The sequence below is a fragment of the Penaeus vannamei genome, chromosome 41 (genome assembly GCF_042767895.1).
Source record: "Penaeus vannamei isolate JL-2024 chromosome 41, ASM4276789v1, whole genome shotgun sequence".
In the NCBI taxonomy this organism is placed as follows: Eukaryota; Metazoa; Arthropoda; class Malacostraca; order Decapoda; family Penaeidae; genus Penaeus; species Penaeus vannamei.
In genome coordinates, this window is record NC_091589.1 from 25,839,985 (window position 1) to 25,849,984 (window position 10,000).

The 10,000-nt window shown below is 44.7% G+C and overlaps 1 protein-coding gene across 1 annotated transcript in view; it reads right to left on the reverse strand.

Annotated features, from left to right (window-relative positions):
- Positions 1–10,000, reverse strand: part of LOC113815264 (acetylcholinesterase) — a 12,132-nt gene that overhangs the window by 89 nt on the left and 2,043 nt on the right. The window contains exons 4-12 of the mRNA XM_070117761.1: positions 7,883–8,024; positions 6,800–6,985; positions 5,623–5,822; positions 4,908–5,052; positions 3,714–3,889; positions 2,211–2,334; positions 1,135–1,258; positions 424–538; positions 1–79 (exon numbers count right to left, since the gene is read on the reverse strand). The exon at positions 1–79 is cut by the window's left edge and continues 89 nt beyond it. Of these exons, the coding sequence (XP_069973862.1) occupies positions 1–79; positions 424–538; positions 1,135–1,258; positions 2,211–2,334; positions 3,714–3,889; positions 4,908–5,052; positions 5,623–5,822; positions 6,800–6,985; positions 7,883–8,024 (1,291 nt within the window). The remainder of the gene's footprint in view (positions 80–423; positions 539–1,134; positions 1,259–2,210; positions 2,335–3,713; positions 3,890–4,907; positions 5,053–5,622; positions 5,823–6,799; positions 6,986–7,882; positions 8,025–10,000) is intronic.

Below are 10,000 nucleotides of genomic sequence, written 5' to 3' on the forward strand. Positions count from 1 at the left end.
GCGCGACGTCGGGGGCGAAGAGGGCAGGGTACAGCAGCCTGTTCTGGGGCAGCGGCAGGTGGCTCCAGAAGGCCCTCACCTGCAGAGGAGGGAATGTCACTCGTGGGGAGGTCATTTTATTATCGGTATTGCTATGATTATCATTATTGTTATTATTATTACTTTTACCATCATTATCATTATCATTTTTATCAATATTAGATAGTTGCGCGAGAGTGAGTTGTTAAATGTCCGGACGTAACGTAACGAATACTATGACAAAAAAGAAAAGAAAAAAAGAAAAAAAAAACGTGCTGGGAGAGAGGCATATGGAGAAGGATAGGAGAAAGAGAGATACGTAGGGAGAAAGATAAAGAAGGGAGAGAGAGAGACACAGGCAGACAGATAGAAAACAAAACAAAGATTCAAAATAGGCTTCAAAACCTCTCGCCGTGTGTCGTGGTGCATCGTGGGCGTGGGCGTGATGGCCAGGAAGCTGAGGCACCCGCTGGCCATGGGCGCCCACCGGAATCCGAGGGCCAGGTCAGGCGTCGGGTTCCTGCAGGAGGGAGGAGGTCTTCGGTTAAAGGGCTTTGAGGAACAGATGCTGCTCTTCTGCATGTGTGGGACTGTATGAAGACATACATACACACACTAACCCAAATCCACATACAAATACACGCGCATATAGATAGATAGATAGATAGATATATGTGTGTGTGTGTGTGTACATATACATATATGTATATGTATATATATATATATATATATATATATATATATGCATATGTACTTGTATGTATGTATATATATATATATATATATATATATATATATATATATATATATATATATAATTTTTTTATGTATGTATGTATATAGATAAGCATACATATATGTATATATACATATATACATATCTATATCTATATCTACACACACACACACACACACACACGCACACACACACACACACACACACACACACACACACACACACACACACACATATATATATACATATATATATATATATATATATATATACATATATATATATATATATATATATATATATATATATATATGTATATATATGTATGTATGTACATGCGTATGTGAGTGAGTGCGTGGTATTACGAGTGATCCTCATACCCCGTCTTGGCGAAGTTGGTCCACATGGCCGTCATGAGGTGGCTGACGAAGACGTCCTCCGGCCTCGAGAGCGGAGCGGCGTCGACCTCGAACAGGAACGGAAGGTCATCGAGGTGACCCACGTCTGGCGGCCAAAGGAGTCTGTCTGTCAGATTGTCTCCATTTTTTTCGAATTCTTTTTATTTTTTTATTTACGGATTTATTGGTGTTAGCTGTCTTACCATCAATCTGTCTGTCTGTCTGTCTTGTCTTCATTCTTCTATTTCGCTTTGTTATGTACTGTCTATCTTATGGTCAACCTATCCATCTATTTGTCTATTTACCTGTGAATCTATCAGTCTATCTATATATTTATCCAACTGATTTCACAGTCATTACTGTTATTCAATTTAAACAAACATTTTCAGTTTCTTTATCTATCCCTCTATCTAACCATCTATTTATCTATCAGTCTGAATATCAATCTGTGTATCTATCTATCTATCCATCTAATTAGATATCTATCAGTCTATCTAACCACCTATCTATCTATCAGTCTATCTAACCACCTATCTATCTATCAGTCTAACAATATATATCTGCCTATCTAACCATCTATCTATCAGTCTAACTAAAGATCTATCTGTCTATCTAACCATCTATCTATCTATCAAACTAAACATCTATCTATCTATCTATCTATCAGTCTAACTAAAGATCTATCTGTCTATCTAACCATCTATCTATCTATCAAACTAAACATCTATCTATCTATCTATCTATCAGTCTAACTAAAGATCTATCTGTCTATCTAACCATCTATCTATCTATCAAACTAAACATCTATCTATCTATCTATCTATCAGTCTAACTAAAGATCTATCTGTCTATCTAACCATCTATCTATCTATCAAAGTAAACATCTATCTATCTATCTATCAAACTAAACATCTATCTATGAAACTAAATATATATCTATCTATCTATCAAACTAAACATCTATCTATCTATCTAACCATAACGTAGATTAGATTCCCTCTTATTCCGTCGAGACAGACAGACAGACAGACAGACAGCAAGACAGACAGGAACCCTACAGCGCTCTCTGCCGGAGGGACGGTGTCTGAACTCGTAGGCGAAGACCTTCTTATCGGGCGAGGTGCGTGCGTGCAGGAGCGCCGTCTCATCCTGGCAGACGATGTTGAATCTTTGGCCGAACATCTGCAAGGGAGAGGCTCTGCTTTGTTTCTCTCTCATCTGTTTTATCTCTTTTTGTTCTATTTCTCTTTGTTTGTCTCTCTTTCTCGCTCTCTCTGTCTGTCTGTCTCTCTCTCTCTCTCTCTCTCTCTCTCTCTCTCTCTCTCTCTCTCTCTCTCTCTCTCTCTCTCTCTCTCTCTCTCTCTCTCTCTCTCTCTCTCTCTCTCTTTCTCTGCTTTCTTTACCTCACTCTCTTCTATCTCTTCTTGCTCCACCTCTCTCTGTCTTGTTTGTTTCTCTCTCTCTCTCTCTCTCTCTCTCTCTCTCTCTCTCTCTCTCTCTCTCTCTCTCTCTCTCTCTCTCTCTCTCTCTCTCTCTCTCTCTCTCTCTGCTTTCTTTACCTCACTCTCTTCTATCTCTTCTTGCTCCACCTCCCTCTGTCTTGTTTGTTTCTCTCTCTCTCTCTCTCTCTCTCTCTCTCTCTCTCTCTCTCTCTCTCTCTCTCTCTCTCTCTCTCTCTCTCTCTCTCTCTCTCTCTCTCTCTCTCTCTCTCTCTGTATCTATCTATATAGTCATCTATCTTTACCTCTTTCAATTTATCTTTAGTTTCATCATCTCTCTCTAATCTTTCTCTCGCATGTATATATATCTACAGTATATACACGTGTGTGTGTGTGTCTGTATTGTGTATACGTGTGTGTGTCTGTATTGTGTATGCGTGTGTGTGTGTCTGTATTGTGTATGCGTGTGTGTATGTGTGTATATCTGTGTGTGTGTGTCTGTACTGTGTATGCGTGTGTGTGTGTCTGTATTGTGCATGGGTGTGTGGGTCTGTATTGTGTATGCGTGTGTGTATGTGTGTGTACATGTGTGTGTGTGTGTGTGTGTCTGTGTGTGTATGTGTGTGTCTGTATTGTGTATGCGTGTGTGTGTGTGTCTGTATTGTGTATGCGTGTGTGTGTGTGTCTGCATTGTGTATGCGTGTGTGTATGTGTGTGTATTGTGTATGCGAGTGTGTGTGTCTGTATTGTTTATACGTGTGTGTGTGTGTCTGTATTGTGTATGTGTCTGTATTGTGTTTGCGTGTGTGTGTGTCTGTATTGTGTATGCGTGTGTGTGTGTCTGTATTGTGCATGTGTGTGTGTGTGTCTGTATTGTGTTTGCGTGTGTGTATGTATGTGTGTGTGTGCGTGTATGTGTATATGCGTGTGCGTGCGTGTGTGTGTGTGTGTATGTCTGTCTGTCTGTGTGTGTGTGTGTCTGTATGTCTGTCTGTCTGTGTGTATATGTGTGTCTGTATTGTGTATACGTGTGTGTGTGTGTATGCCTGTGTGTGTGTGTGTGTACGTGTGTGTATATGCGCGTGCGTGCATGCGTGTACGTAACCCCACCGCCGCCATTACCTCCACCAGCGCCTCCTCGTCGTCCCAGGAGGCCCTCAAGCCGCCCACGAACTGGAAGAAGATCCTGCGCGCCAGATCGGCCGGGGAATCCCCGTCCTCGAGGAAGAGCATCTCGGGAACGGCCGTCGGGAAGTGGTCGGTGACGTATCGCTGGAATTCGGCCCTCGAGAAGAAGTCTTGGGGGGAGGAGGAGAGGGGGGAGAACGAGTTTTAGATTTAATTTTATTTAATTATTGTTGTCGTTAGTATTATCGTATATTTTTCTTTCTTTCTTTTGTATTTTTATTTATTTATTTATTTAATTAATTTATTTATTTTTAAGCGTTGATATTGCTTAAGTACAGGAATTTCAATTACATGTCTTTTAGTATATCTATAGGTATACACACGTAGGATACAAACAAATGCAGACACGCAGATACAGATATAAAGATAAAGAAAACGGAAAGAGAATAAGAGATAGTCAAAGACAAAGGGAAAATAGAGAGAAAAATGTGACATCCAGAAAAGAGACAGAGAGACATTCAGACAGACAGTAACAGAGAAGCAGACAGACAGACGAAGATAGACAAACAGAGAGACTTGCATACAGACAGTAACAGAGAGACAGACAGAAATAGAGAAACAGAGAGACAGACAGAAATAGAGAAACAGAGAGACAGACAGAAATAGAGAAACAGAGAGACAGACAGAAATAGAGAAACAGAGAGACAGACAGAAACAGACCGACATGTAGACAGACAGAGGAAGATAGAGAAACAGAGAGACGTATATAGACAGTAACGGAGACAGACAGAAATAGAGAATCAGAGAGACAGACAGAGGAAGATAGACAAACAGAGAGACGCATACAGACAGTAACAGAGAGACAGACAGAAATAAACAGAGACACAGAAACAGACAGAGGAAGATAGACAAACAGAGAAACAGAGAGACGCATACAGACAGTAACAGAGAGACAAACAGAAACAGAGAGACGCATACAGACAGTAACAGAGAGACAAACAGAAACAGACAGACATGCAGACAGACACCCAAACAGACAGGCACAACCAGACGACCAGCCAGACAGGCACAACCAGACGACCAGCCAGACAGGCACAACCAGACGACCAGCCAGACAGGCACAACCAGACGACCAGCCAGACAGACAGATTCAGCAGGACCCCGAGGCGAGGCCCCTGCTCCACCCACAGTCCACGAAGGCGGCGCCCTCGTGCTGCGCCGTGCCCGTGAGGATGTCGACGGCGCTGTACCTCCCCTCCTGCAGCAGCGTCGCCGGGGGGGCCGGCAGGAACGCCCCGTCGACCCGCGGCGCGAACTCCGAGATCTTCAGCTCCTGAAGAAGGAGGAGGAGGAGGAGGACGTGGGTTGTGGGGCGGGAGTGGCTTCGGGCGGGGTTTGGGTGGGGGTGGTGGGGCTTCGGTTGGGGGTTGTTGGTTATGGGGGTGTTGGGTGATGGTGCGTTAGGCGGGGGGTTATGTACACACACGCGCACGCACGCACACACACACACACACACACACACACACACACACACACACACACACACACACACACACACACACACACACACACACACACACACATTCATATATGTATACATGTATGTATATGTATATATACTGTAAAGATAGCCACATATACATGCGAGGGAGGAGGTAAGGAAAGATGATGAAACGAGGGATTACACGAGAGAGAAGGAGAGAAACAGAGAGATAATGACACAGAGAAACAGATAGACAGACATTAGACAAAGATAAAGAAGACAGACAAAGACATAGATAGAGAAAGGCAAAAAAAAAAAAAAAAAAAAAAAAAAGGAAGTAAATAAGAAGAAGAAAAAAAGAAAGTGAATAATAATGATAATAATAATAATAATAAATAGAAAGCGTCCTTCCTTCCTCACCGCACTGGGCAGCTCCAGCAGGACGTGCATGGGCGTCTCCTGCAGGCACCTCAGGAGTCCTTGGCTGTCGAGGGGCGGGAAGGAGGCGTCGGAGCAGTTCAGTTTCTGCAGGACTTCGATGGCCATCTTGGCGTGGTTGGCGGCCGTGGCCCAAGGACACAGCGCCGAGCCGGACTGCAGGATGGCGCGGGCGAACAGGCCTGGGGAGGGAGAAGAAGGGGAAAGTAATTAATAAAGAGGAAGAACGGCGGGAGGGGATGGAAGAGAGTGAAAAGAGAGATGAGAGGGGAGAGGGGAGGAAGAGGAGTGGGACGAGAAAGGAGGGGTGAGAGGGAAGAAAGAGAGAGGGAGGAGTAGGACGAGGAAGGAGGGGTGAGAGGGAAGAAAAGAGAGGAAGAGGAGTGGGACGAGGAAGGAGGGGTGAGAGGGAAGAAGAGAGTGAAAGAGGAGTAGGACGATAATTCGGGTGCGGAGGAGGAGGAGGAAATGAGAAAGGAAGGGTGAGAGGGAAGATAGAGAGGAAGAAAGGGAGAAGAAATTAAGAGAAAGGAAGAGGAGAGGTGAGAGGGAAGAAAAGAGAAAGAGGAGTGAGACGAGAAAGGAGTGGAGAGGGAAGAAAAGAGAGGAAGAGAAGTGGGACGAGAAAGGAGGGGTGAGAGGGAATAAATAGAGGAAGAGGAATGGGAGGAGAGGGAAAGGAGTGAAAAGAGGAGAGAGAGAGAAAATGAAGTGGGACAAGAAAGGATGGGTGGGAAGAAGTTAATAGAGGAGAAGGAATGGGAGGAGAGGGAAAGGAGTGAAAAGAGAGAGGACCGGAGAGAGGGAAAAAAGAGAGATGAAGAGGAGAGGGACGAGAAAGGAGGGGTGAGAGGGAAGAGAGGAGGAAGGGGAGGAGAAAGAGCGAGGAAGAAGGGGGGAGAGAGGAGAGGGGATAAGAAATAAAAGAGAGGAAGAGGAGTGGGACGAGAGGGAAAAATGAAAAGAGGGAGGAGGAAGGGGAGGAGAGAGAAAGAAGATGAAGAGGAGGGGGAGGGAGAAGAGAGAGAGAGAAAAAACAATCAGAAGAAAGAGAAAGAGAGAAAGAACCAAAGAAAAAAAAGAAGTGAACAGCAAGAAGAAAAATAGATCATTAGATAAGTAAAAATAAATAAAGAAAGAAAAAAACACGACAACTGACCTTTTGACCCCGGAGATAGGATATGGAAGTGCACCGACGCCCCCCCAGCTGACTCCCCGAAGATGGTGACCTTGTCCGGGTCGCCGCCGAGGTCACGGATGTTGTCCTTGACCCAACGGAGGGCCATCGCCTGGTCCTTCAGCCCCAGATTTCCTGGCAGCACAGCGTCCTCCGTGGATAGGAATCCTGGGTCAAGGAGGGCTTGTCAGAGTCGAACACGTTTGGAACACGTTGGGGAACTGAGGCTTTTTTTTCTTTCTTTCTTTCTTTCTTTCTTTCTCTGTCTGTCTTGCTCTCTCTCTCTCTCTCTCTCTCTCTCTCTCTCTCTCTCTCTCTCTCTCTCTCTTTCTCTCTCTCTCTCTCTCTCTCTCTCTCTCTCTCTCTCTCTCTCTCTCTCTCTCTCTCTCTCTCTCTCTCTCTCTCTCTCTCTCTCTCTCTCTCTCTCTCTCTCTCTCTCTCTCTTTCTCTCTCTCTCTCTCTCTCTCTCTCTCTCTCTCTCTCTCTCTCTCTCTCTCTCTCTTTCTCTCTCTCTCTCTCTCTCTCTCTCTCTCTCTCTCTCTCTATATATATATATATATATATATATATATATATGTATGTATGCACACACACACACACACACACACACACACACACACACACACACACACACACACACACACACACACACACACACACACACACACACACACAGACCCTCCCTCTCACCCTCCCAACCTCCACACACAAAAAAAACACACAGAAACACACATCCAAAAATAACATACAAACGAAGCACACAAAATCATCATAAGAAAAAGATAAAGAAAAAAAAAACACACACACAAACAAAAATTATATATATATATATATATATATATATATATATATATATACATATATATATATATATATATATATACATATATATATATATATATATATATATATATATATATATATATAATAAAAATAAATAAATAAAATAAAAACGTACACCTTTCTTTCACCGCCAAAAACACCCAAAACATAAAAATAATAAAAATAATGATAATGATAAAAAAAAAAAAAAAAAAAAAGGCCTAGGGACCAGCATCTGCTCACCCAGGAGTCCCAGGCGATACTGCACGGCCACGACGACCAGGGCGCCCCCGTCGGCCAGGCGCGGGTGGGGGGCGCCGCTCCCCGACTTGAAGCCCCCGCCGTGGAACCACACCAGCACGGGGAAGGCGGCCGTGGGCGTGGGCTGGGGGGGATGGGGGAGTATGGGGTAGGAGGATGGATAGGGGGGAATGGGGGAGGAGGAGGAGGAAGGATGGGGGGTATGGGGTAGGAGGAGGAGGATGGGGGAGTAGGTGGAGGAGGAAGGATGGTGGGGTAGGTGGAGGAGGAGGAGGAGGAGAAGTAGAAGAAGGAGGTGGAGGAAGAGAAGAAGGAGGAGGAGGTGGAGGAAGAAGAAGATGGAGGAGGAAGAGGAAGAAGAAGTAGAAGAACAAGAAGGAGGAGGAGGAGGAAGAGGAAGAGAAGTAGAAGGAGGAAGAGAAGTAAAAGAAGAAGAAGGAGGAGAAGGAAGAAGAGGAGAAGAAGTAGAAGAAGAAGGAGGAAGAGGAAGAGGAGAAGAAGTAGAAGAAGGAGGAAGAGGAAGAGAAGAAGTAGAAGGAGGAGGAGGTGGAGGAAGAAGAAGGAGGAGGAGGTGGAGGAAGAAGAAGGAGGAGGTGGAAGAGGAGAAGTAGAAGAAAAAGAAGGAGGAGGAGGAAGAGAAGAAGAAGAAGGAGGAGGAAGAGAAGTAGAACAAGAAGAAGAAAGGAGGAGGAAGAGGAGAAGAAGTAGAAGAAGGAGGAGGAAGAGGAAGAAGAAGAGAATAAGTAAAAGAAGGAGGAGGAGGATAATTAGTTGGTAGAATGGGGAGGAAAAGGAAAAGGATAAATAGGGTGGGGAGGAGGAGGAAGAATGGGGGATAGGTGGAGGAGGAGGAGGAGGAAGAAGTAGAAGAAAAAGAAGGAGGAGGAGGAAGAGAAGAAGAAGGAGGAAGAGAAGAGGAAGAAGAAGAAGAAGGAAGAGGAGGAGGAAGAAGTAGAAGAAGAAGGATGAAGAGGAGAAGAAGGAGGAGGAGGAGAAGAGAAGAAGTAGAAGGAGGAGGAGGAAAAAGGAGAAGAAGGAGGAGGAAGAGGAGAAGTAGAAGAAGGAGAAGGAGGGTAATTAGTTGGTAGAATGGGGATGAAAAGGAGGAGGATAAATAGGGTAGGGAGGAGGAGGATAATTAGGAGGATGGGAAGGAGGTGGAGGAGGATAATTATGATCAGGGAAGTTATAAGCGACAATGATTGATCTGCCACGAGTGATAAGAATGGCGACGGCGCTGACACTGATAACGACAATGATAATAATTATGATAAGGGTGATTATCATTATTGTCATTCTTATTATTTCATATATATTTTTTATTTATTTATTTATTTCCTTTATTTCCGCATTTTCTCTCTCATTGTCTCCCCCTTTCTCTCTCTCATCCTCATCTCCCTCATTCTCTCTTCGCCTTCTCTCTCATCATCTCCCTATCTCCCCATTCTCTCTCTCTCTCTCTCTCTCTCTCTCTCTCTCTCTCTCTCTCTCTCTCTCTCTCTCTCTCTCTCTCTCTCTCTCTCTCTCTCTCTCTCTCTCTCATTCTCTCATCTCCTCCATTTACTCCTCACCCTCTCCCTCATTTTCTCTATCTCCCTCATTCTCTCCTCAACATCTCCCCTATTCTCTCTCTCACTCACTCTCTCACCATCTCCCTCATTCTCTCCTCAACATCTCCCTCACTTTCTCCCTCTCCTCATCTGCCTCATTCTCTCCTCGTCTCCCCCATTCTCTTTCTTATCCCCCCTCTCTCTTACCATCTCCCTCATTCTCTCCTCAACATCTTCTCCTCATCTGCCTCATTCTCTCCTCGTCTCCCCCATTCTCTCTCTCATCCCCCCTCTCTTACCATCTCCCTCATTCTCTCCTCAACATCTCCTTCTCCTCATACTGCCTCATTCTCTCCTCGTCTCCCCCATTCTCTCTCTCACCCCCGCTCTCTTACCATCTCCCTCATTCTCTCCTCGATATCTCCCTCATTCTTTCTCACCGCCCTTCTCTCACCATCTCCCTCATTCTCTCCTCGACATCTCCCTCACTCTCTCCCCGTCTCCCCCATTCTCTCTCACCGCCCCTCTCTCTCACCATCTCCCTCATTCT